This window comes from Anser cygnoides, chromosome 17, assembly GCF_040182565.1.
Source record: "Anser cygnoides isolate HZ-2024a breed goose chromosome 17, Taihu_goose_T2T_genome, whole genome shotgun sequence".
Lineage (NCBI taxonomy): Eukaryota > Metazoa > Chordata > Aves > Anseriformes > Anatidae > Anser > Anser cygnoides.
This window is the reverse complement of record NC_089889.1, coordinates 292,596-318,531: the sequence shown is the minus strand read 5'-3', so window position 1 is coordinate 318,531 and position 25,936 is coordinate 292,596. Positions and strand designations below refer to the sequence as shown.

The following is a 25,936-nucleotide window of genomic DNA, read 5'->3' as shown; positions in this document are numbered from 1 at the left end:
GGCCAATGGGGGCCCGGCCGGGCGCGCGGGGCCGCCGGGAGCCGTAGTCCGCAGGGATGCAGGCGGCGCTGCGGCAGCACCTCGGCGGGGCGCGGTGGGCGCTCCGCGTTTCCGAGGCGGCCCTGCGGCCTCGCTGCGTCGGGCCGGCCTCTCCCCCGGCCCCGCGGTGTTGGAGCTGCGGCGGCGCCCTCCCCAGCGCCGAGGGACTGCCTCACTTCTGCCCCGGCTGCCGGGCCCTGCAGCCGCCGGGGCCTCGTCCCGACCTCTTCCGCCTCATGGACTGGTGAGTGCCGGCGGGGCGGCCGGGGGCGCGGCCGGCCGCGGGCCTCACGCCGCCTTCTGTCGCCCGCAGTGACCGCTCCTTCCGCCTCGACGTGCAGCGGCTGCAGCGGCGCTTTCGGAGCCTGCAGCGCGCCCTTCACCCTGACCGCTTCGGCCAGAGGCCGCCGGTGAGTGCCCGGCGGGCCGCGCCGCGTCGCCCGCCTCAGCGCCGGCCGCCCTCAGCCCCCGCGCCCGGCCCCCTCTCGGCGCCGCGCCGGGGCCTGGCGGCACGGCTCGCCGGGCGCCGCGGGAAGGGGCCGGGGCCGCCGCTGCCGGGGTGACGAGGCGGCTGCGCGGCAAAACGGAACGCGTGGAGGCCCTCCCAGCCTTGTGCTTGGGGACTTCCAGGTTTGGTTCCCATGGAACTTAGAAGAGGCTTCTGCCAACGGACATGTTGCGGAGGGCGGTGAGAAGGCGCTGCTGAGGTTCTTGTGATCTTCATTACGTGACGTGACGAAGCTTACAGCTCTAGATAGTTCTCTCCCCATTCTTTTTATTTCCGTTAAAAATCAACTTTCTATTTTACGTGCATTTGTTGTTGTGGGAGCATTGTTTCTATGCAGGCAACAAAGGGTAATCTATTTTGCCATTTCTTACTAATTTGTTAACAAGTGTTATTTACCTTCCATTTGCAGGAGGAACAGCACTACTCAGAGCAACACTCTTCCTTGGTTAACAAGGCCTATCAAACCCTCCTGAATCCTCTCAGCCGCGGCCTCTATCTAGTAAGGAGTCCGTTACGTGTTTTATCAATGCACCTGTAACTAGTCATAATGGTAATGCAACGAATCAATCTTATAAAATTCCTGTGATACCATCGTTCACATGCTAATTTGTGTTCCCCTGAAGAAGAAACAGGATTACCATGGATTTAAAAGAAGCTTGTGTAAAAGCTAATCATCCTTCCCGCTATTTTGTTTAACGTATTAGTGATTATTATAACCTCTATTTCCTGCTTCGTGGTTATTTGTTACCTGCTTTGGCCTTTGGCAGTCTTTGTTATATTTTCCTGATTTAGTTAACTGCTGATTTTTATGGAGCACCTATGGAGTTAATTGTAAGACTGCCCCAGCTTTGTGAAGATTTCATGGAATAAGCTTAAAAAACAGAAATTTATCAGATAAGAATCTGAGCAAGCCTTACTAAAAGACTTAATATTCAAGAAAATCTTTCACGCTGAAATAAATGTGAGAATGTGTTTCTAAATTCCCCTTTTCTCCACCAGCTGGAGCTGAATGGAGTAGAACCAGCACAAGAGACAGACTGTGATGCTGATTCAGAGTTTCTCATGGAAATAATGGAAATCAATGAGAAATTAGCAGAGTCTAAAAATGAGGATATCCTTGAAGAAACTGAAACTTTAATTAAAGGTGGGTTGAGATCTGATGGTTTTGTACAGAATGAATTTATAATCCCGTATCTTGTGTAATATGGAAGTGTCTGAAGATTTCTTAACTTATTCAGTTTGTTTATTTTAGTACCACTATCATTAAATTCTATTAAGTCTTGAACTGACTTGCTGCAAGAGCTTTTATTTTTCCCCAAATAAAAATGTTGTCTTTACCAATTTATGCCACTTAAAATCAAATCTGGCACAGGAAAATCTAAATAACAGTACCTATTCTGATGACAAAATAGGTATATATATTGACTATAAAAAGAAACTTCTCATTCAACCTCCACCAGATCAGGGCAAGTAGATTGCTCGAAAGGAAAGAACCACTCAAAATAAAGTTTATTAAAATACCTGACTGAACACATTAAATAATTTCTTAATTTATTCAGGCACTTTATTACTTTCATCTTCTTCAACTTAGCAAAAATTATATTAAGTGATTATTGTCTTTATACAAGCAACTTTCTTGTTTATATTGTTGATGATAACCAAAACATTGAGTTTCTTGGTATGTTTAATTCTTTGCAATAACAAGAGCATGCCAAAAGTAATAACTAGAATAAAAACTAAGTAGAAAAGAAGCAATTTAATAGTAGGTAGATTTCTGGGAAGCTAGTGAACACATTGAGTGAGGCATTGCTGTCTGTAAACCTGTCTAAATAAAGGAGTATGTTTGAAATGATAATAAAAATAATTGACAGCAATAATATGGGAAGCCCTCTTGTCTCCTAAAAGACTATGATACTAGTAATTGTTTCCCACCACAGTCAGAATGCGTTGGTATTAAATATACTGAGCATGTGACAAAATCTGAATAAAATAATTTGTTTTACAGTGAAACGAGAAGAATTGACCAAAGAGGTGACCACAGCTTTTGAAAGAGGTAGCTATTTTAATCAAGTATTTAGTCGCTATCTATATGTTATAAATGCTTAAGAAACGCCATGTTCGCCTTTTGCAAACATTTTCTGAACTACGGAACAGTAATACTGTATAAACAATTGTTCCTGTTGGATATTTAAAATATATACTTCTAAGCGTGACCTTTCTTTTGATTCAGGAAACTCAGGACCTCACATTTGTATTTGAACTCTTTTTTTCTTTTTTAGTCTCAGTTAATTCGAGTCACGTCAAAATGATCACTTTAAACAAGAGCACGTTCGTTAAGAATTTTTGTTTGTTTGTTTTTCCTAATACTGGGAAGGACAGACTCTTTTCTCATTCAAATTTATGGCCTATTTGACATTTCAAACTTGAATTTGGGGAGATCTTGTTCTGCGGACTTGAAGCTGTCAACAAAATAGTCGATGCTTTTCTTTGCAGTGGAAGTCCAGGCTGCCTAGCAGTGAAGCCGTATAGCAAGACAAGATGCGATGCCCCATTTAGTATTAGGGCCTTCCTGCGCAATGATCAATGTAACTTTATTCCACAACCAATTAATGGGCAGGAGCTTGAATCATTTCAGACAAGATTTTTACACTGGGAAGAAGTCTTCTTATTTCTCTCCTAGGTCTCAGAGTTCTTGTACTGTTGGTTTATGTAGTGTGTGCTGCAATCGTAAAATATCAAATGAAAAGTAGCAGCAGCTAGGCCTGCACATGAAGAATTATAACTTCATAATAGGCCATTCTTTGTACTGTGAGATTTAAGGACTTTATCTATCCTTGTCAGGAGGTGATAAACCATCTTTCCCCTCCAATTACTTGTTCAGTTAAGGAACAATTGTTTCAATATCAGTTTGGAATTGCCCTTGTCTGTATCAGAGTGCTATGAATCTTGCATGTGTCAGTGATGGTAGTTGGTCTAATTATATACATTCCCCCATTCCTGAAACGTCTGTATGGTCTATATACTTAAAATTCCTCAGTGGCTACATCAATACTATAGCCGCTTTACAGAAAAGTCACATTTTCTTTCTCAGTTGTATATTCTTACATGTTTTGTGGAACATCTCAATTAAGGTGTTCCAAAACCTTCGAAGATGGAAATAACAGACACCATGTTTTTAATAGTATAGGGGTTCTCACAGCTTTTGCAGTTCTTAGTTCTGATACAATTGCTGTCAATGAAATCTTGAGATCCATTTTGAAAATGAAAACTCAGTCCTCCCTCTGTAAATTAGTAATTTTTTATTTCATTTCAGATGATCTTCAAGAAGCTAAGAAGCTTCTAGCCAAAATGAAATATTTTGCAAACTTAGAGGATAAACTAAAGAACAAGAAGATGCCTTCCTGATACTGCCTCCTTTACCATTAAGAGTTAACGTTATTTTCAATTAAACATCTGATTTAGTAACCAAAAATCAGAAAAATGGTGTTTGCCTCCTACATTTTTCTTAAAAGTTTTAATTCTGAGAGAAGGAAGACAGAAGAAATTCAGTGCTTACTGTAGCACTTATTTAAGTAAAGATGGAAGCAGGAAATGTTTACAGCCAGAAAAGCTGTAATTGAGTAAGTTAACACTACTGTCCTAGCAGAGTTACAGGTATAGAAATGATTTTCAGAGAGACACACATAAACACAGTATGCAATTAAGACTTCTTTCGATTATTAAAATGTGAAGAGTTTATTTTAAGTTGAGGAAAAGTCCGTCATGAAATAATGAAGATTAAACAGAAAGCTCATTCAGCAGGCCCGTCAAGCTCTTTTCTTAGTCTCATTGTATGTGTTCTATCCAACCATCTTGGAAAAATCTTCAAAGGTGAAAAATATATATATATATTTAACTCATCTGTCCTCTTTTTTACTTTGTGCTTTTTGTGTTGTTGAACTTAATCTGCCAGGAAATGACCTTCAAAAATTAGAAGAGGTTTTACCCTGTTGCACAGCTTAAAATGTTGAATTTTCCCCCTATGTTGGGGGGGGGGGGGGGGGGGGGGGGGGGAACGGGACAAAAAAAACCCACTCAAGTGCCAGAAACTTTTATTATTACCCTTTAAGAAACAAACCTTTGTAATAAACATCATTACTACTTAAGATAATATAAGAAAAATTCACATAGGTGCTGTCCTGCCTTTACTTCTTTGCTATAGAATGCCTGTGTCTTTTTACGCTTACAGCAATAGGACTAGAGGAGGAATCTCCTTAAATCTTTCAAAGAAATTATTTAAATGAAAAACAGCAACTAAATACCTCAAGTTAATAAATTGACTAGAATTCTTCAAATATCGGTTTCACAGAAGTTCATGTTTGGGTTTTAATGCCTCAGAATACTAGGTATGCTTTATTCAGTAAAGCATTAACATATGCTTGATAACTGAATCTGAGGAGGGGTATTAGAAATAAAAGAAGAGCTACTGATTTGTATTGCCTGTCTGACAAAGTCTGCTGGAGGCAGGAGGAGTGGAATTCATTTATCAACCTCCACCAGCATTTCTTACAACATCAAGTTGTAACTAAACATTGACTCTTCGTATATAATGTTTTAATAGCGCTTCATCAGTATCTGTTTTTACAGCATTTCAGAAGATTAACTCGCCTTTTAATTAAGCTTCCTCTAAATATACAGGAGGAAGTAATAAACTACTTGTTCATCGCATTGCATCGCTAATTCAGAGGACAGCATTCATAATTCTCATTGAAGTAGTTTTATAACAGCTGTGGAATTACACAGATTTAAAATTCATCATGGAGTTGTCTTCTTTCATAAAGTTCTGTTTCCTTTTCTTTGTTTTTTCCTCCAAAATTAAGCTTGTGAAATTCCTTTTTGATTTCCAGAAAAGACTTGTTTTTTGTCTCAGGAATTACGAGGAAGATGAAAGCAGCAACTAAGGAGCACTCCAGTAAGAACACCAGAAAACAATACTGCTTCAGTCCTTTCTGAAAATAAATCGTATTTATTTGATTGCAACATATTTCAAGTACGACGGGGGGGGGGGGGGGTGGAAAACAAAATGCTTTGTTTCCATTATTCCATATATATATATATATACGTATACATATTCCATATACACTGTTTAAACACGCATGTGTTAATGCATGCACAGAATTAGTGTGAAATAACATTATTTTTAATAAAATCAAACCATACATGATATGAATCGTGTATAATGTAATGGCAAGTCAGCATTTGCTAAAATAAAAAATTCATGAATTTAGATATTTTAAGTTGGTAACATTTAGCTGATATTTTAGGTTCATAACATTTTTTATGAATGAAAATTTGTAGTGCCGTGTATGAAAAATAAATACCTCTTGTTCAGAAGCAGAGTTCTACCAAGAAGAAAAGATTATCCAGTTGATATAGATACTCTGCTGCATGCTCTTCATGCATGTTTTGCTCTTAAGTGCTAAACCGAAATGTTAGTCTAGAAATAAAAGTCTATATCTTTTTTTCCTAACAATTTTTCTGATCACAGAATTCTCTGTATGTAAGTTTAGTGGGCTCTCAAAGAAGATACAAACCATTAGCCCCAAGTACTATTTCTACTCCAACATAAAACCACAGGGAACTATCAAGAAATGTTTTATTTGAATCTCAGTATCTGCTTAAATTTTTCTGGTTTTGATACCTTCTGTTTTTTGTTTCTTAATCCAAACCTCTCATGCATTTTTTTTTTTTAACTTAACAATTTTAGATATTAACAAACAAAAATAAAACAATACCTTTAAGAGAGACTGAATCTAGTTAGGCTCAGATGAGGGTTTGTATTTATCTTATGTTTAGGTGTTATTGTATAAGAAAAAGCAGTTTGATGGAACCTGAGAGAGGAGATAGTGGGAGGTTAGGCAATTAGGAAAATGTGTTATGCAAACTTACCACTATAAAGGGAAAGAGCATTCCGATTGTGAAGAAACTAATCCAACTAATAGTCCCTCCTATCATGTAAGCAGCAGGACGTGAAGACTGTATAAATAATTCAGCTGTCAGGGTATTTGTTATGCCACCTGGGGGGGAATGAGTTTCAGAAACAGAATGGGTTATTGTAAATGGTACTTCTGTACAGGGTACTTCTGATGCCAGAAAAATTGAGTTGGTTTTCAATATGCCACTAGTTGATCCCATTCTATTATTAAAAATAAAATATAGTATTCTTAACAGCACCTTTCTGAATCTACTGCCCACATAGTAAGCATTCTTCTAAGAATTAGTCCTTTTTCAGCACGACTGCCAAGGAGCAAGAATTCCTTTAAAAAGCATAACATTTTTTTTCCCTTGCTTCCTGTATGACTTGACTGAATTTATGGCCAGAACGAAGACTCCTGTCTCATGTGTAGCTGGCCCTGACAAGAATGCACTGTAAGCCTCAGTTTCAGGCTATATAGACTGAAACTATACCATTTTGATAAGACTGCCTCACTTGCATTCCTTAACCAGAGAGCATCAGCAGCCATACAGTAAAGAGCTACTGCTTGGCTTACACAGCAGAGCTGCAGACATTCCTCCCTCCACCCTCCAAGACACGGTTCAGCACTTTAAAACATTCTTTACTGTGTGATACCTGGTCCCAACCCAAAGCTCAGTATGAAGGCAAATATAGATGTCATGCTCACATAAGGCACCCATGAGTAGAGTTCCTGGAACAGAAAAAAATGAAGTTTTAGTTTAAATTTTGATAATCCAGTTTAAAAATTGAGCTTAACAGTTACATATCTCTTAGCTATTTTATTTCAGCTAAGACCAAGTCATTCATGGTTGCTTAAGGCACTTGTACTGCTTCAGAGAAAGTCAGTATTGTTCATTTCAATTGTGTCTAGTACTTCTGTCGAGATTTATAATTAGTCCTCTAAGACTAAAAATGTACACAAATATAAAAAGTCACTATTATATATTGTTACTAGTTCAACATTTTGTCAGTGTTTACTCTGGTTTTTATAATGATTTGCTAACCCATAGGATCATTACTAAGCTCTTTCATAGCATAAACAGATTTTTCTCATCACATGTATACATAAGTTCAACAACGCAGTAAAGAAATGTTAGGATTACTAAATACATGCATATGAAACTAGGTGTGTTAGATAGTCCAAACCTAAGCTTGAAATGTCATTATTCAAAAGCAAACCCAGAAATTTACAAAAGCTAGAATAAAACGATTAAATCTAGGCCTCTGACTACAACCTGACCTTTTTTTTTTTTCTTTTGCCTGGCGTAGCAGCTTAATTTACTCCAACCTCGGAAATTACATAGATGCTTCTTCTGTGGCCTGCTTGCCAGTCTGTGCAGCCCTTAACCGTACTGTCCCTCATCAGACCTGAAATGTGACTGCGCAAGATTTTCCTGTTTAAAGGCAGATCCTGAAATTGAGGGGGTAGACAGAGAAAGGACTGTAGCTCTTTAATTCTCCCTTTGTCAGATAAGGATTTATCAGGCAACCAAATACTGAGTGAATTGAGTTGCTTGCTACACCTGCATCACCTTGCTTGGATTACCTAAAGGTAACAATGGGGCCCTTAACATTGCGTGGTAAATACATAGTACAGTATGGTCTGCACAAGACAGATTTCCTCTAAACATTAATTTCAGGAGATTTGTGGGACTACCTTATTTGAGCTGATATAGTATATAGAACAATTAACAATGCATCTCTTTATACCACATCAAAACGTGAGGCAGGAGGTTGTCTTCATATGGTTAATTTAAGGTACTATGAATATCTTGAGTTTACACTGTTTTCGTGAATTTACATTTAATGGATTTAAGCATCTTTTGAATTTCAACATCCTTACAATATTTTTATTTTGATTTACTAGTAAGTGAAGTGGACTCTGATGCTTAATATCATCACTATCTAGTATTCCATCCTAAAATTACTTTAAAAGATAGAATAAACACTGTTTTGTCACTGCTTTTTTTTTTCTCTCCTCAGCATTAAACTCAATTTCAATTTTAAAACAAGTACAGGATCAAATCTTATCTGAGAGCTTTCTCTTATTTTACGGAAATACAGCGGGAGAATCAATCAAATCTTTCAATTGTGATTTTTTTACACTGATGCCTAAATCTGTGCAGCTCTCATGTACCAGCTTCTTTTGAGTATCACAGATTTTCACTCACTTATAGTTATATCATGTAATATAAATGAGTCCTTCTTTACACCTGGTAAGTCAGAGAGAATGTTAAAACAATGCTCCAAAGGATCATAAGGAGGTATCCCCCGATGATAAGATATCTTCTTCCCACGTAGTCGATCAGTAAACCCTATGGGTAAGACATAATATTTTATTACTATACCGAGCTCATATTTACCAAAGTTGTTCTTCAAGCATTGTTATTCTTTATGCTAGAAGGTAGAAGAAATTGGTACATACACAGGTGAGGGCTGTGAGACATTCACAAGCTCCAGTGCCAAGTGTCACATATGGGATTTTTTCTGCTGAGATCCCAGCTTGTTCAAAAATGTAAGTTGCATAGAAATAAATCTACAAAAGGAGGAAGAAAAGAAAAAGGAATAAAAGAATTGAGCATTCCCAATAGACAAATTGTCAGTTGGAGACAAGGTCAAGTTCATACTAACATACTCCTGAATATATTTTATATTGTGACTTTTTAATATGATCTAAACAGCAAGAAGAACCTGTTAAATTAGCATCTAGGTAAATATATTGCTATCATAAAAGTAAATATAATTATTCAACTTACTAAATATAATGTTTCATCATTCTTAAGCTACATATCATGGGATAAGCTAATCTACCTTTATTTACTTTTTTCAGAAGAATAAAGATGTAAACACAAAAATTAAGGTCATTCTTCAAAGCAATTTACATACCAAAAACATGGAAATGAAAAAAAAAAAACAAAAAAGAACAAAAATGTGTTTCAATTTAATAAACATGAATAAGACAGGTGTTCCTTCTCATCCCATTTCTCTGAGATTCTCTACGTGGGATCCTCATTTTAAGAAAAGGCTGAAAAATAAATGGAAGTTAAATAATTACTTAAGTTGCTTTTAAGTATGAAATCTTACAGCATTTATCCCACTGAGCTGCTGGCCCATAGTCATGACAATCACAGTAATGAGCTGCCATCTCACACCACGATCAGTGAATAGTTGCCAGGGCTTCCTGGGTTTCTCCCCATCTAAGGCAAAACATTCCTGCTGTATGTCTTCCATCTCCCTTTGATACTGCAAAGAGCCATGAAATCGCTTCAAAGCTAAAAAAATAAAAAAATACATAAAAAATAAATTTAAAAAAAAAGCCAAAAGGTAGTAGGCAATGTAACTGTGCTGTGTTGATAAGAAGAAGAAAAGGAGGAAAATCTGGAACCCAGTATACTCATTGTACCCTTTTGAAGATGCAGAGAAATTATCTACGCTGTAAGTTACCTTTGGCACAGCTCAGCTCATCACCTCTGTCAATAAGGAGATATCTGGGACTTTCAGGAAACCATGGCAGGAATAAAAGTTGGGCAAACGCTGGAAAAGAGCTGCTGGATAGCAAAAGAGGCCAATACATTTCTCCACCTAATAATTCCCTGGAAGAGGTGTGGAAAAAGAAGGAAAAAAAGGTAATTAGCTGTTCAGAAGACTACTGAAAGCAAGATGTTTGTTCCCTGTAACCAGTTACCTATGTCTTGTGAACCTCAACAGAAGGAGGTTCAGAAAGTATTTTCCACCCACTCTGAAATCAGGTTTCACTTGGGAATAAAAAAGCAACACTGCTTTACTACTGCTTATTGCTGTGTTGGTTCCAAGCATTAGTTTCAGATTTCTTGTGGCAGCGTTTTCTAGTGATACAGCAAAGTAAGAACTTAAGGACTTCACTTTAACGTCGGAACCAACACTTCCATCTGCTTTTGAAAAATCATACAATAATTTGCCATAGAAGGGAACACAGAAGGTCATCTGATCCCACTTCCTATTCAAAGTTGATCGAATGAGAAAGTGTATTTACATAGAAAGGAATCATTAAAATTGATACAGTTAAAATCTGCAGGATGACGTGTTGTGGGCAATATGAACTTGTTAAAATAGAAAGTTTACTGCATTTTAAATATTGACCTTAGGTTATGCAGTCTAAAGTTTATATTCTACTTTATTCAAACCTAAAGTATCCAGCAAAATCAGTTAATTTAGAAGGTGGCAATAAAGACAAAAGGGCAAAAGACAAAGGGACAAGAACAAAAGGACAAAGTTTAAGGGCTTTGGTAGAGGGACAGAGAGGAGAGAAAAAATAAGAATGCAGATAATATAAGAATGTAGCTGTTACTCAGCGTACTAGCTCTTAGGGCAGGGGGAAGTTACTAGCAGACTTCATGAAAGAGGCTTTTCATCTTGAGGTTATGTAGTCTATATTCCTGGAATTTTTCAAGAACCAACTGGATAAAGTCCCTAGCAACCTCATCTGATCTCACAAGGGACAAAAATAGCAGTTGTGCTACAATACAAAAATTAAGAGGCCCTCAACTTGTTCTCAAGGACTTGTTCTCAAGTCCTGTTCTACGAATTATTTTATACTTCCTTGTCACCAGCAAGAAACTGCAGAAATATGAACTTGGCATAAATGTGCTTGTTTAACTGGTGCTGTTCTGTTTCGACTCACCTACACAGAGAATTATTCCCTGAGGAGATAAAAGCAGTTATCTTCCTACAGGTGGATGTTCTGTATGAAGTCATTCACTAATGCTACGATGAGTGTTTTGCAGGGAGCTGCAGGGAATTGCAGTTATTTAAATATGAGTAATGCACAGTAGAAAAAAAAATTCTAACCTCAAACCAATTATTTGTCCTGTCAGAATCCCCCCAGTCAGAAAGATGGAACTACCCATGGCCATGCCACCTCTAAGATGTTTTGGGGCAACCTCCCCAATATACAGAGGTTGCACACAGATCCCAATACCTGCAAGTAAATGGAGAAACATTTTCCTATTAAGAGATTGTACCTTTGTTGTTTTTTTCCACAAAGCATATGCTATGCAGTACATACCCTGGATTTCTGTGCTCAAGAACATTTTGTTCCTTTACAATAGTCTGTTTATTGAATAATACTGAGAAGTCATTAATGAAACACTTTTTATTCTAGCTTATTACAACCACACCAAAGATGGTTCTCCATGCCTTTACAAACCCGTCGTATCACAGTAGGTCAGTATTACAGGACTAGAGTCTTTTTAGTCTCTAGAGTTTGCTTTGAAAAGAGTAACTGAACCAAAACGTGCAGAAAATTGGACTTATTTTTATTTCTCTATGAATTTACCTGCCTTCAGATTCCATATTAAACAACAGAACATTTTTATCATCATATCTACAAAGCAGTGTACAAAGATGTATCATAATACTTAAAGAATCACCAGTAACAATAAGTTATTATTCACTGTAGTTTATTGAAAGTAGGAATAGGAAATCATTTACCCGAATTTATCCCAATCAAAAATCTTCCAACAATCAGTAACTCAAACAAACCAGTAGGAAAACTGATCCCCATTAAAACGGCAGCCAGTATTGCAATAATATTATTCATCAAAAGAGCTCCTTTCCTGAAGAGGAAAAAACAATACAGAAATTAGCAATAACAGGTTTTTAAAAATATTTTACCTTTTGGCAATAGGGAAAAAATGGGCTTTGTAATGATGAAACATGCTATTCACTGGAAATCTGATACAACTATTTACTCATAATTAAAAATGAAGTCTAAACATAAGAATAACCTATATCCTTATTAAGTTTATAAACATAATTTTCCTTATGAGGAAAGGCTGAGAGACCTGTGCCTGTTCAGCCTTAAGAAGAGAAGACTGAGAGGGAATCTTATTAATGTTTACAAGTATCTTAAGTGTAGGAGACAGTGGGATTTGGCCAACCTCTTTTCAGTGGGGACAGGACAAGGGGCAATGGCCACAAAATGGAGCCCAGGAAGTTCTGCACCAACATGCGAAAGAACTTCTTCACGGTGAGGGTGACGGAGCACTGGGACAGGCTGCCCAGGGCAGTTGTGGAGTCTCCTTCTCTGGAGATATTCAAGGCCCGTCCGGACGCCTCCCTGGGCAGCCTGCTCTGGCAGGGGGGTTGGACCCGATGATCTCGGGAGGTCCCTTCCAACCCCTGCAATTCTGTGATTCTGTGATAACACAAGACAGAAATGCCTGACAAGGTAGGAGTGTGGTTTTGTCCATTCATGCTGCATCTATATGGAATGTTTATGAAACGTTACAGAGTTCACAGCATGTCCTTACTATCAAACGTGTGCATGTGGGACCTGTGTTTTCATACAGTATTTCCATACTCTTGCTGAGATTTCAATAAATGTAATGGAAAGACTGGACTGGAAAGCTTTAATTCTGGCTCATCTTTTAAGTCACGTTGGAACAAAATGTAAAACTCTGCTAGAAAGCTCTTTGAAGTGAAAAACATTTATAGTCACCTAATGTACATTGTTTCCCACTCCCACTTCCAATTGATTTCCTTTACATCCCAGTGAAAAGGTAGGAAAAGAAAACATGCTCTGTGTCTGCCTGCCTATATAACTCACCTGCCTAGCCGAATTGCCATGCTGCCTCCAATAAGGGCTCCACACAGACCTCCAAGTGAAAATATAGAAGCAATGACAGACCAAAGAAAAGTCAACAAATCTGGACTTAATTCCATGCGATAACGACTAATCCAGGTTTCATTTAAGAACCTGTGAATATGCTGTAGCAGAAAGGAATGATGATGTAAGTATAGCATTCTATGTATGCCCTTCTGCAACTCTAATTTTCTTCTTCCTTTCTTACAGTATTCACGTGTCAAAACTTTTAAACAGTCATTGTACATGTTTGGTATCCTAAAATTTGCCTTTAGAAACTCTTGAACTGACACATATCTGTACTCAGAGGCTCCTGTTCTTAGTCAGCAAACAAAGACTTCGCAGATGAACAAACTTCCTTCCCGGACTCTCCCTGTATTTCTGGCATATTACATATTTCACAACAAGTGGGTGAAAATAACTGTGATGGATACTCAGACACTACAGATGCAACATTTTTGCCTCTCTAAGGTGGCCTTTCTCAGTAAGCTACTTTGTGATGGACTGCTGTAACTACCCTGAGTATTCTGGCCTACATTAGTCACAGGTGTAACCAGAAAATGTTACTTATTTGTCTTATTTATTCTGTTCATCCTTCTAAAGCAGATTTTAACAGAGCTATTTATATGGGATTTTTGGCACTTTTGTCTGACACAGAATACCTCGGATAAGAGGTATTCACAAATTCACACGAAACCCTTCTGGAAATCAGCAGGAATCTTTCATACTGCTTTGGATCCCAGTGCCAACAGAGTCAAAGGGTATTTGTCCTCTTAGTCCAGTTAGACAGGATACCTCTATTACTGCAAAACAGACAATATTTTACCTGGGTGGGTGCATTGATAATGGAAACATTATATCCATACTGAAAGGTCCCTCCAATTCCCACAGCGCAAACAGCCAGAAATAAGGTCCAGCTGGGAAACTAGAGAACAAGAGAGAATGTCGGGTATGAAAAGAGATAGGCCCTTGAGCTCACATGCATATAATACCCAGGACAAAAATCGGTGATGTAACCACATATTTTTTCAGGCAGTGAAAGTATTTGGTTAGAAAATGACATAAGCTCTCAAATATCCGTAGTAGGAAAAACATTTCACGCTGACTTTGGCCATGATCACTAGCATTCTTCAGAGTCACAACAAGTTTTCAGACTAACTGTAGGATACACAACCGCTTCATAACTGTAACAGTTATGAACTGCGTGAATGCTTTTTGCACACACCATGCTGCTCATGGTGTCTGGTTTTTACGAAAGAATTTTAGGACTGTGTGTTTGGTGTAAAAGACACAATAACTCCATATGAGAATTGAACTCACAACTTCTGTGTCTTGAAAAAAAACAAGAAATAACATCATCCTGACCGAGAGCTACAAAAACACAGTAGCACTGACATAGTTTTAACAGCAACATAGGGATTTAATTCCTAACTCTGCCATTGACTCATTGGACCTGAACAAGCCACTTCACTTCCCTGCACCTCAGGTTCCTGATCTGCTAAACAGCTGGTTAAAACTTTTTGTGAACAACTTCAAGCTCTACTCAGATGAATAATTAAAAATTATTTATATTTTACAATTACAAGAAAGTATTCCTACTATATCATTGTATTGTAAGCATTAAAACAGTGAGAAGACAGCACTGGGGGGGAGAGAGAGACACAAGCCCAGAATCATTAACATACATCATATGGTTTTTTGACACCTCCATTTTTCTTCCTGTCCAAAACAGTCTGCTCATTAGCCATCACAGGTTGTGTCACACTGGAGTTTGAGCCCAGATTTCTTAGAGCATGGATAACAGCCTTATCACTTCCACCTCATTTTAGAAATATGTCACAAACAAAAAACAGTTTAACATTCAGTATAAGAACATAAGAATCAGAAAACATGCTTTTACAGCTTCCATTTTATGACACGGATTGCAGTCTAAGGACAATACAAAACTTTACAAACCTAATTATGACCTAAAAATAAATGTGAAAATAAGGAAACGTCACAATCATGAATCACTGTTAAAGCTAAAAACTTTCTGCAGGATCCATCCTCAGAGGCCACGAACGTTCTGCTTACCTTGCTGCTCATGCTAGACCCTCTCAGTAGGGGCTGGTACTCCATTCTTACCATGGGCTGAATTAGATTTCCTTTGCAAACTTTTAGTAAACTACGCTACAGGAACAAAAGGTGCCAAAGAGATGAAGCTGTTGTTGTATGAAAACAAAGAATTTTGGGTCCACCTCTAGCCAATGGGATTCTTCTCAACAGGTCACGACTTTCTTAGGATGGAAACGTCCAGCGTCCATTAAGTGTTACGAAGCCACGACAGCAGTTAAGTAGCTCACAACAGCAAGTTTCCCCAGTAAGACATTTCATACCATTTTCTTCATTTACATCGGAGCAGAAAACATACCCTTCAGTCACCAGTTAGCTACAGACCTCAGCTACTAAGGAAAACGACAGGCAGTTACCTTGTGCCTCCGCGTCATACCTCCTGCTGCTCACAGCTAGAGCCCCAGCTTCTTCCCCGAAACCGCAGACCACGGAGCTGGCGAAAAGCCGCCGGCTGAGCCCCTCATCTGACTGGGATTTGGCTGCTGCCGGGGAGGCCCGCCCGGCCCGGCGGTTCCGGCTGCAGTCCGCGAACAAAAGCGGCTCTGTCTCCACGTCCCCTCGAGAGGCCGGGGCTGTACCGCTGCCGGGCACGGAGGGCGCCTCCCGCACGCCCCCATCCCAGCAGCGGCGGGACGCGGGCGGCCGCCGCGCTGCCCCGCTGCCCCACGGCACAACGGCACAGCGCCGCCCCGCACCTCACGCCCCGCGGCCGCCGCCCAGGACTACGGCTCCCATAGTGCCGCGCGGCCGCCGCCCAGGACTACGGCTCCCATAGTGCCGCGCGGCCGCCGCCCAGGACTACGGCTCCCATAGTGCCGCGCGGCCGCCGCCCAGGACTACGGCTCCCATAGTGCCGCGCGGCCGCCGCCCAGGACTACGGCTCCCATAGTGCCGCGCTGGCCTTCCCCGAGCGGGGCGAAAGGCCTGGAAAGGGCTCGGGCTGTGGCGGTGCCGTCCGACCCCGAGAGCGGCGCGGCCCGGCCCGGCCCGGCCCGGCCCGGCGGTGAGCACGGCGCGGCGCGGGCGGACGAGCTCGGGCTCTTCCCTGCTGCTGCGGTGCGGCGCCCCACGGCCGCGGCCTGCCTGCAGTGCCGCTGGGCCGGCTCGCCCGCACTGCCGCAGCGATCGCCCCGCTGCCGGCGCCCGCCCGCGTCCGGCCCCGTCCGGCCCCGTTCGGCGCGGGTCTGCGCGGGAGCGCTCCGGGCCGGGCCGGGCCGGGCGGCGCGAGCAGCGGGGGCGGCCGCGGGCCCGAGCTCCGCGCGGCTCTCGCGGGGCGGGAGCTGGCGCCGGCCCTGGGCCCGCCTGAGGGGAGCCGCTTGCCCTGCGGCGGCACCGGTGCCGGGCCGGCCCCTCGCGGCCCGGCGGGGCTGACGTCCTCTTTATCCTGGGCGGGAGGCGATGGCGGCTCTGGGCAGATCCTGCCAGGGCATCCCTGCGGGGCCCGCGCTGGAGTTCCCCCAGGCTCTGGCCGCGGCCCCTGACCGCCACGGCCTGCCGGGAGTCGCGCGGGACGGTTCGCAGCCCGGGGCTGCCGGCCGCGGGTACCTCCAGCCCCCCGCCGTGATGCTGGCGGGGAACAGGAACGACGGCGCCGACGGCTGCGGCTCCTCCGGCGCGCGTTTGCAGAGCAGCTTTGACGTTGCCGCTTTAGCTGCGCTTGGGAGTTACAACGAGAGCCTGACCGTCGCTCCGGTGGGTTCCTTCACAAACGCGGCACGCCCGCGAGGCTTACACCAGCAGCAGAGTCACAGCCAGTGAGTACGAACGTCGTTACTGCTGGAACGGGGAAGGGAAAATGTTTCTCAGTTCTATTGGCCTCGTGAAATAACCTGTCTTTCCAAGAGAGGTTCGAATTTGTTTTTTTCCAGTATTGTATGGTTTGTACGTTAGAACTGCACTGCTTCTCCTACTGCCTTTAAATTTGTTGGTGAAGGACGAAGGAACCTTCGAAAAAGAAAGAAACGTGATCAGTTTTACCTAGATCTTGACATGCTTTAAGTTCTTGTACTTTTAACTCACTGTTTCTAATACGTGAACACAAAATACTAGTATAAAGTCTTATTCTGTCATATATTGTTCTTTGGTCACATTTAATTTGAGTTTATTATCACTGTATTGGAGCCTGAAGTTGGTTCTCATGCTAGTTTTGAAGCATTTGAATTTTAGCAAAAATTGTTCTTGCCCCTTGGAGAAAAAAGAAATAACATAACGGAGAGATTATCAGGCATTCTGCTCAGAGAACTGAGCAATTACAGACTTCTTTCATTTTCTTTGGAACAAAAGCTGGTCCTTTTTGTCCAGACCTTCCACTCCCTTCACAACTGGTGACATGTGGCAACTGTTGCTCTTGCCGCTGTTCAAGCTGTGCATGAAGTTTGAAAAGGGAGGAAAATATTGCTTGAAAATCTATGTTGTTGGAAGATATAATTACAAGCCAATAACCATTTCTCTCTGTTTTACAGTGTCACTGTTCGAGGTGGAAAGAAGCATAAGCTAGAAGAAGAGGCAGAAGGGTAAATTAAATTTGTCCTTTGTAGCCTGAGAAATCTTAATTTCCTTTTTATTTTCCATAAAGATTTGAGCACATCTCATCTACAGGATACGTAGGAAAGGATCATCTTCCATTGTTTCAATTTGGAACTCTTCCCCTGAATTGCACATGAGCGATCCCAAATCTATTTCAGCTACCTAATTAACTGAGTAGCACTGATTTTTCTTGCACGGGTACCCACGTTTTAATAAGAGCAATGTTGTCTTAGTTGTTTTGTGGAGGTTGTATTTCCATAGTTTGTCAAATCTGGTGAAATGCACATTACTTTCTATAACACGTTTTTGTGTAGACCACCACGTTTCTCTTTTGTCAATTGTAAACTTATTTTGTTTCCTAGTTGTCCTGTGAAGAAGAAGAGACTGACAGGAACCAAAAATTGCCCTTTGAATCCCAGCACTGAAGAATGGATTCTCTGTGCAGGTCAGCAGGCAGCTGGGGAGGTAGCAAGTCGGTATGGTGGCAGCCGTCCTGAAACTGCCATGTTAGAAATTCCCTGTGAAGAAATGGATCAGACAATGGGGGAACAGCAATGCGAGGTTGCTCGCAGGAAGCTTCAGGAAATTGAGGACAGGTAAATGCAGGGATTGAGTAGACTGGCTTTGCTGAGCTTTCCCTTTTTTGGTGGGCAGTAAGGGGTAAAACTAGCATCTAGCAGTGTGGTAGCACTACTGTAAGTCTGAGATCAACTTTGTGTGCAAGTGGTTTCTTTGTAGGCTACCTATGGTTTTTGTCAGTGTTGGGGCTGCTATTATGATCTGAACTTGAGGATACAAGAGATGCTGAATAAATATGCTCTCAAAATCATCATGCAGCATCAATATACCATAATGGGTTCTTACACTCTTTTGTGAGTATCCAGAGCTCAAATTTTAACTCACGTTATATAGTCAGACTTGAGCTCAGCTTTTTTTCAACCAATTGCAGCTTGTTCTGTGATTAATTCTTCTAAATGCTCAGGACAGATGTGAATTTGTTAGTGTACAGATTAGCATGGACCAGAGATCTCTCTCTGCACATATGCAGTAAGACTGAGGTTCATCTTGCTGTTAAATATGAGGTGGCTTGATATTGGGATGACGGGGTGGCTATGGGCAGACTTTTACAGTCATTTAATAAGCATATTGTGTATTCTTGCCTTTGAAATATTTTTCAGCATGTTGTGTATATATCAGTTGATTGCAGTTGTGCTACTATTCCAGAATACTCTAAAAAAAAAAACCACAGCAGACAGTTGTTAGAAAAGCCAAAATTAAAAAAAAAAAAAAAGATTTTTTTTAAATGATTACTCAATTGACGACGTATGAAGAGATGCATTTCTCATAGGTAAATCTAAGTAATGTTTTTTCTTTGTGATCTGGCTATACCTGCATTACGAAGTCTGCTTTAGAACTCTCAGAGGAGTGTTCCCCCTCCTTCCCAGCTACTCTACTAAATTTTCTTTAAAAGGTTTATCAAAAACAAAGGAGATGCCTCCAGTTTGTTCTAAATGCTTTAACTTTTTATGCTCTGAATCAGAGACACTGATGCCAAATCTTTAAAGATTAAGAACTATATTCAGTAGCTTTTCAACAACTCTCAAAGTTAACATCTGGAGAATTAAGCTGGTGAAGTTACTACATAACTGAGACTCATTCTTGTAATATGACTGAATTGTATACTTTCCCCGGAAGTGAATTTGTGGTATTTTATTTTTTTCCTCTCAGTGTATGTGCGCATTGTGCACTGCTGGACAATGCAAAGATAACAAAGCTAGCTTAGGTACCAGAAGTGGCATAGCTGCTCAAGTGGCTTCTACGGTAACAGTCATTCTTAGGGTATATTGGCCCAAGAGAGACTCATGTTAACATGGCCCCGCTGCTTCTGGTACCCAGCCTAGGTCAGCTATCTACACTGTACAGTGCAGTGCACGTAGATAGAACTGCAGTGGATGTGCCTGTTAACAGTATGCTCAATAGTGTTTATTTCCCTCTTCCCCCTCCGTTCCTAGGATAATTGATGAAGATGAGGAAGTTCATGCTGATGGAAATGTTAGCAATCTGCCCACTCTTATCCTGTCAGATACCCTTAAAAAAGGGATGAAGAGGGATTTTGGTGAAGTCCTGACAAAGAAAATAATAGAGTCTATGTAAGTTCTGGAGGAAATCATGGTGCTATGTAGCTAATACATGCAAATGAAATGAGGGTCCTGGTCTCATGTTTGTGGAGATGTCCTTAATCACTGCGTGATGCAGCTGACATTGTGTAGCAGACCATTCATCTGGTCAAAAATAGGAAAAAACTATCCTAATGTGAAACAGAAATAAGTGTAACTATAGTGGTCATCAAGCTGTGTTTTGTACTCCTCATTTGTACAGAATGAAACATGTTGAACAAACAACTATATCCTCATTTTTATATATGCGGGTTTCCAAAAGAAGAAGGTCCTGAAGTGTGACCAACAATACTCAAGTTTTGCGTGAAAGAAAACGCATGGTTAGAACTAAAAGTAATGGAACTAGTTAAGGAAGAGGAAATTTAATAGTTGGTATATGCATTTTGGAATATAGTTCCAGGCTAGCACAAAGGATGAAGATAATCACTGGTCTTCTGCATTTAGCAGTTGTGATTGGAGAACCTTAATTTAACTGGCACTCCATCCCTTCTAGGAGCCGTCCTTCTATGGAGCTGGTGCTTTGGAAACCTCTTCCTGAATTTCTCACAGATAAACTGAAGCCTGTTTCTGTTAAGAACTTCAGGCAGCAGAGTACAGAAGGGTGTCAAGCAAAGCAGTTAACACCAAGAGCTGCTTTTGACCCACAGACTGAAATATTCCCTGAATCACAACAGACTGTCGTGTCTCCAGATGTGTATACTAGTTTGGGAATCTCTGGGTGTGCAGAAGAAGAAATGGAGTTGTAGATGCCAGACTGTAGACTGGAAGTGGTGAACTTCTGCTGGTTTTTGTTGCTGTTTTTTTGATTCTCTCTTTCCTTCTGGTTTGATGTGTGAATCTGAAGTTTTATTGTTATTATTTTTCCTAGTAACAATGGTAAGAACATGGGTTGGCCACACAAAACTTTAGGAAACCAAAAAAAAAAAAAAAAAAGATTGCTCTGTTAAATATTCTAATTTTTACTGATACTGAAAGCAACCCAAATGCCTTTGGAACAAGAAAGCAGCTTTCCATCTTTGTTAATGGTGAAATGTCCTCTTAGTAGTCCTTGATCAGGTATAAAATCCAAATACTGAATCTTATGGTGGCTCAAGCCACGCTTTTTCACTTACTGAGCCACTAAGACTGGTGCATATACTGTGCTTAGTCAGTTAGTTTCATTAAAATCACAAAAAGGTATTGAAAGGAAGAAATAATTTTGAGTTTAGTCAGAGACAGAAAAGTAGTCCCAACAGAAATACAGCTTATCACACAATGGCTGTTTCATCTGCAGCTGGTTTGCACTTGATGGAAACTCAAGTATTGAAATGATGCATTCTGTAATGTGGTAGGGAAGGAATGTTATAGCTGAGCTTAAGCCTCTTGCTTTGTAGAAAGTAAAACTGGCTACTAACTTGATACTATGAGATATCTACTAACTTTAGTCCTCTTTGGTTCACTGGCTTGTGAATAGTTTGGCTTTTTGATGACCCTCCTCCCCAGATGGTGCGAAGTCTAGGGAAAAGTGGTTCTCAGCCAACTGATTCACATTTTACATTGTGATGTGATTCTTTGTATACACTGAGTTGGAAAGTCAGTTGAAGACAGTGTAACTTTTCATTAAATAAATGGCATCCTTTAATTTTTATAAAGATAAGTAAATCAGATAATAGCTGATTTTCTGGGGTAAAGAGAGTCAAATGCTGAACGTCATGTACAACTAAGTCCCAAACTTTAAGTGGGACTGCTGATATTGGTGGCAAACTAAAAAAAGATGTTTGTCTTTTGCCTGCGGAAACCTATATTTACAGTCTAAACTACAACATGCTGTTAACATCATGCCACATAGTTTTATACAGAAGTATGCCAAAAGAATTTTGTACCCTGCTTAGAGTGTTAAGAATCCTCAATGAGTTACTGCTTGTACTTTTTCTCAGTGCACACTACTTCTGTTATGCTTAAACAAGGCAGACATCTTATCTTCTGGTCTTAAGTCCTAGACCTTTCCCAGAGATACCTGAATTGAGGCTTTTCTTAGGAAATCCCTTTCCAAGTAATAGGTTCTGTTGAGTCTCAGCATCCTAGTCTGTATTTGACATCCTGCTAACATAAAGGAGCCAAGTACACTGGCCTCTCAGTATTGCAGCTGTTTGCATAAGAAAATCTATTCTTCCTTTGCACAGCTAATTGATGATTTTTTTTTTAATGGTTAACCCATAGTTGATAGTTTAAAATCAAGTTTATCTCTTTGCAGTCATTCTTCTCTTTTGGATCAGAGAAGCTTTCTTTGAAAGATATCTCTTTGTTAAATCCTGTTTATATCTTGCTGTTCTTGTTGAAGGTTGTGTGAAATTTGCTGTCTCTTGCTAAAATATTTCAGAGCTTCACTAAAAACATTCCAACATTTGAATAGGTATTATTCTGAAAACTGGTGTATAACATCCATTCTGGAACTTTGGAGAGTGCGCACAGATCTTTCTTGCTCTGAAGTCTAATTTTATTTCAGTCTGCTATAAATCTCTTGCATGAACTGTGTAAAATTTCTCATTTATTATTAAACTGCTGAACTTGCTTAAAATCTACAGCCTTTAACATGCTACATTGCTTGAGTATAAAGTAAAGCAATGCAGTTTGGGGAAGGCTGTAGTTATTGCAGGTAGAAAATGTGGTGCCTCTAAATAAATACCCATTTTTAAGCTTGCAGGATTATAGTGAAAGTTCAAGGTTGGGACTGTTTTAGCTGATAGCTCTGATCCTAAATAAGCTGAAAAGAAAGGATAGAAAAAAAAGTGATGAAACCATCTCAGCAACACTTATGGCACAGGGTGTAGAAAAATTTGGAAAGTCTAAATATGTCAAATCTAGACACAGTTTCTTCCCTCTTAAAATACTGAATGACAAGTTGCCCATCAAATTTGCAGGAGAACGAATGTACGTAGATGGCTTTTAAGCATGCTTTTTTTTTTTTTCCTGTTATGTTTGTATCAAAGGTTAGCTTTCAGAGTGTATTTCCTCTTTAATCCCTTGATGTCAATAAAGTATCGCTGAGCCCTGTTAATCTGACATCTGAAACAAGAATATAGTGGTGGACTACTGACGAAGACCATGAGACGGGGAAAAAAAATGTGTCCAATAAATTTGCTTTGGTATAAAAGATTATTTTTTTTATAATTCATTTATGCTATTATTAGGAGACAACATGGCTGAATCCTTAAATTGATGGAGGAGAAGAGTATGGGTTACGGAGGAATCAGTTATCTAGGAGGACTGAGCAAAATTCTTTCTTTAGCAATCAGCTGGAGAGAGTGAGAAAGGACAAGCTACTGGGTGTTCTCAAACTTTTCTATTTGTAACAGTTTTATTTGGTTTTGACTTCCCTAAAATACTTCTATTAATGCTGTTTACAAGCAGGATAGCAAATGTGATGCAGTATTAGGAAAAAACTTTATTTTGAAATATGGAAGAGCTAATTCTGGTCTGTCTTCTCTTGGGGCCAAATCACCCTTTGTATGTGAGTTTTCAATAAATTTTCTAAAATATTTTTAGATGGCTGTGCTTCATTCTTAATGGAAGTGAAAACAAAACTTGTGAATATATGTCCCATCCTTTACTTGGAAGGTAAGAAAGTATTTTGACCTAAAAAGATTTTTAGTTTAATCATATGTTCCCAAAGGCATGTAACTTTTCCTCCACTGTGTTCAGCAGAGCTGTAGTAACTGTACGGCAGAATAAACCTGAAGCTGCCAGAGAAGGACTGTGAATCTGTCATGATCCAAAAGTGTCTGACAAAACAAAGAGTTACCTTTGGTAAAAGGTGTTGCTATTGCTTGTATTTTCAGATCTTTTATTTTACTTCAGAGTGCCTAGCTTGGTCACTTCTGTATAAAATCAAGAAGTGTTGGAGTGCAGAGTATTTTTATAATTACTTTATTGGTAGGCAACACCGCTCTCTTTTTTTTAACGTCTATTTAATAATTTTTTAAGCAGTTTGAAAGACAAAGTTGCTTGACCTAGACTAGTATTACCTTTGCTTTCAAAATGAGAAAACTAGCACTTCAGATTTATTCAAAACAACCTGAGTTTTCCAGGCTGTGTTAAATAATGTGTGATTTAATGTGAATGAATTGAATTTCAACTGGATTTAAATTAGTCAGTTCAATGGATTTAGTCAAGGCTTAAATAATTCTCCAGTGCAGAGTAGGAGACAAAAAAAAAGTAGTTTAAAACCAAACACATTTAAGATTGTGTAGAGCTTGCCTAGTTGTCTAAGTTTCCCTGGGGCTGTGGCTGTGAAATTGTAGACAGGAGTTGTATCACGGTTATGGAGCCAGCCCTGTGAAGATGAGCAGAATATATTTTGGCATGGATTTGGAACTGAACTTGTATTTGTTCCAGAGCTTGTGTCTTGTATCAATGAGCCATGGCAGCTGTATGGTTTCTATCACAGATCATATATTTAATCAACTGTGCACGTAACAACATACGCGTGAACTGCTAGGCCTAGATCCACACTTGCTGTGATGCAAGCAGACACTCCAAAACAGAGGTTATAGCAGAAAGCAGTCCTGTAAAGGAAGCATACTGCAAAGGTGAAATCTGTCCCATGACATATGTATTACTCTTCCCTCTCCTTCCCCAGCTTAGCTTGGGTTTACTTTAACTTAGCGTCTCTCATCTACTGTCAGGTCTCAAATGAAGACCCTCTGCTGCCAATTTAAATTCTCTCACTTTTATCTGTGGCTGTTGATATACTATATAAAAATCTCATGGTGCCCTGGTATTACTTAAGAAGACTCGAGTCTAATAAAAAGTATGAATGCTAGTAGGATTTCTGAATTCTATTTGGCTCCCAGATGCCCAACAAGAAATATGTGTGCTATTAGGGAGAGTGATCTCAATATTAGCAGCTTGTATTGGAGCCTATATTGCCAGTAAGTCTTGCTAAAGCATGCCATGAAGTATCTGCAGCTATAAAGGGTGCAGATATAAAAAAAAAAAAAAGCACCAAAAGGATACAAATAATACTTCAAACTCTTTTGTCTGCTGTGTTTAACAAGGTTTGGGTGGAAACAGTAAACAGAGTCCATTTCCAAATATCATGGGAATGTGACCATCGAGAACTTTCTTCACATTTTTCTTAGCTCTTAATGTTGCTCTTCAAGCCACAACACGTTTTCATCTTTGAGGTAAGTTAAATGATACACTAGTGAAAATGGGCAATATGTATCCATGTCTCTGGGTAGCAGTGTTACTGCTGTTTTACTTGGTAAATCACACCTGGAAAGTTGCAGAGTAACCAAGTTGAAGCAATTTTCAGAAGTACATGTTGAAGACTATCTCCCTTTGTTCATTTTGCAAGACCTTTACAGTTCATCCCATACATGCTCACACATAGTGCTGCACTGGCTGAACAGCATAGGTCTAACTTTCCAGAGACAGACCGGGACAGTGGTTATAGGTGGCACCTATGCTAGATTGTTGGGTAGAAGTGCTATGTCACGCATGCAGTTTTAGAAGAAGGCTGAGTGGTGGCAAAATGACACATCTACAAGCCTTTCAGAGTGCCCTGTTGCAAGACAGATGAGAGGGAAAGAGATACAGCACAGGTGAAGTGCTCCAGTGCCTTCATCAAGGTGTTTCAGGCTATAGGGTATAAGTGTTTCTCCTGCCTGCTAGGGCAGTAACCAAATACAGGAATAACTTCCACTGTAGCATAGCAGACGAAGGTAGCTTTCTGCTCAGTATCATTCACCCCAGCCACTCTTAATCCCTTTGTCTAGTTTTATCTGTAGTTGCACAAGGATGAGTCTGAGGATCGCAGTATTCTTGTTCAAAGTGATGATTAGCAGCTGCTTCAATTAAGGGGGGGGAAACCGGATCTACACCATCACTGCTTCCTCCCCCCGCTGTGGTAGCAGCTTTTGCTTCAAAGACGCTTGGCTGCCCTAGGGCAAGCTCTGAAGTTTACAGGAAACCGA

General features: G+C 40.3%; 3 protein-coding genes across 14 annotated transcripts; 2 read left to right on the top strand and 1 right to left on the bottom strand.

Annotated features, from left to right (window-relative positions):
- Nucleotides 1–24: 24 nt before the first annotated feature.
- Nucleotides 25–5,566, top strand: HSCB (HscB mitochondrial iron-sulfur cluster cochaperone). 3 transcript variants are annotated; one of them, XM_048073780.2, is made up of 6 exons: nt 25–283; nt 353–449; nt 957–1,046; nt 1,547–1,691; nt 2,553–2,600; nt 3,041–3,854. In XM_048073780.2, the coding sequence occupies exons 1-6, from the start codon at nt 57–59 to the stop codon at nt 3,058–3,060; spliced, it is 627 nt and encodes a 208-aa protein (XP_047929737.1). In that variant the 5' UTR covers nt 25–56; the 3' UTR covers nt 3,061–3,854. The 3 variants fall into 3 exon arrangements, with proteins under 3 accessions (XP_047929737.1, XP_047929736.1, XP_047929735.1); XM_048073779.2 differs by lacking the exon at nt 3,041–3,854 and adding an exon at nt 5,434–5,566 and having other exon boundaries at nt 27–283; XM_048073778.2 differs by lacking the exon at nt 3,041–3,854 and adding an exon at nt 3,861–4,028 and having other exon boundaries at nt 27–283.
- On the bottom strand, nt 4,622–16,160 carry LOC106043910 (solute carrier family 2, facilitated glucose transporter member 11-like). 9 transcript variants are annotated; one of them, XM_048073772.2, is made up of 13 exons: nt 15,633–16,160; nt 14,850–14,983; nt 13,991–14,089; nt 13,129–13,289; nt 12,012–12,136; nt 11,370–11,499; nt 9,987–10,135; nt 9,627–9,814; nt 8,968–9,078; nt 8,756–8,857; nt 7,158–7,233; nt 6,476–6,603; nt 4,622–5,535 (listed from the first exon to the last, which is right to left on the bottom strand). In XM_048073772.2, exons 2-13 carry the CDS (start codon nt 14,910–14,912, stop codon nt 5,332–5,334), a joined length of 1,536 nt encoding a protein of 511 aa, XP_047929729.1. In that variant the 5' UTR covers nt 14,913–14,983; nt 15,633–16,160; the 3' UTR covers nt 4,622–5,331. The 9 variants fall into 9 exon arrangements, with proteins under 9 accessions (XP_047929729.1, XP_066834898.1, XP_047929730.1 ...); XM_066978797.1 differs by having other exon boundaries at nt 14,850–16,160; XM_048073773.2 differs by lacking the exon at nt 14,850–14,983 and having other exon boundaries at nt 15,238–16,160.
- A 298-nt stretch (nt 16,161–16,458) lies between these two features.
- CCDC117 (coiled-coil domain containing 117) lies at nt 16,459–23,499 on the top strand. 2 transcript variants are annotated; one of them, XM_013193605.3, is made up of 5 exons: nt 16,502–17,030; nt 17,739–17,789; nt 18,165–18,398; nt 19,815–19,952; nt 20,473–23,499. In XM_013193605.3, exons 1-5 carry the CDS (start codon nt 16,675–16,677, stop codon nt 20,723–20,725), a joined length of 1,032 nt encoding a protein of 343 aa, XP_013049059.2. In that variant the 5' UTR covers nt 16,502–16,674; the 3' UTR covers nt 20,726–23,499. The 2 variants fall into 2 exon arrangements, with proteins under 2 accessions (XP_066834902.1, XP_013049059.2); XM_066978801.1 differs by lacking the exon at nt 19,815–19,952 and having other exon boundaries at nt 16,459–17,030.
- The last annotated feature ends 2,437 nt before the right edge of the window (nt 23,500–25,936 follow it).

Bases quoted from the DNA above. Each gene is read 5' to 3' on its own strand.
- HSCB (XM_048073778.2), top strand. From the start codon at position 57: ATGCAGGCGGCGCTGCGGCAGCACCTCGGCGGGGCGCGGTGGGCGCTC. The intron at 1,047-1,546 runs GTAAGGAGTCCG...TTTCTCCACCAG, and splicing joins TCAGCCGCGGCCTCTATCTA to CTGGAGCTGAATGGAGTAGA. The intron at 1,692-2,552 runs GTGGGTTGAGAT...TTTGTTTTACAG, and splicing joins AACTGAAACTTTAATTAAAG to TGAAACGAGAAGAATTGACC.
- LOC106043910 (XM_066978797.1), bottom strand. From the start codon at position 14,912: ATGGCTAATGAGCAGACTGTTTTGGACAGGAAGAAAAATGGAGGTGTC. The intron at 12,137-13,128 runs GTGAGTTATATA...TTTCCTCTTCAG, and splicing joins ATGGCAATTCGGCTAGGCAG to GAAAGGAGCTCTTTTGATGA. The intron at 6,604-7,157 runs GTATCACACAGT...ATTCCCCCCCAG, and splicing joins GAGCTTTGGGTTGGGACCAG to GTGGCATAACAAATACCCTG.
- CCDC117 (XM_013193605.3), top strand. From the start codon at position 16,675: ATGGCGGCTCTGGGCAGATCCTGCCAGGGCATCCCTGCGGGGCCCGCG. The intron at 17,031-17,738 runs GTGAGTACGAAC...TCTGTTTTACAG, and splicing joins CAGCAGCAGAGTCACAGCCA to TGTCACTGTTCGAGGTGGAA. The intron at 19,953-20,472 runs GTAAGTTCTGGA...CATCCCTTCTAG, and splicing joins AAGAAAATAATAGAGTCTAT to GAGCCGTCCTTCTATGGAGC.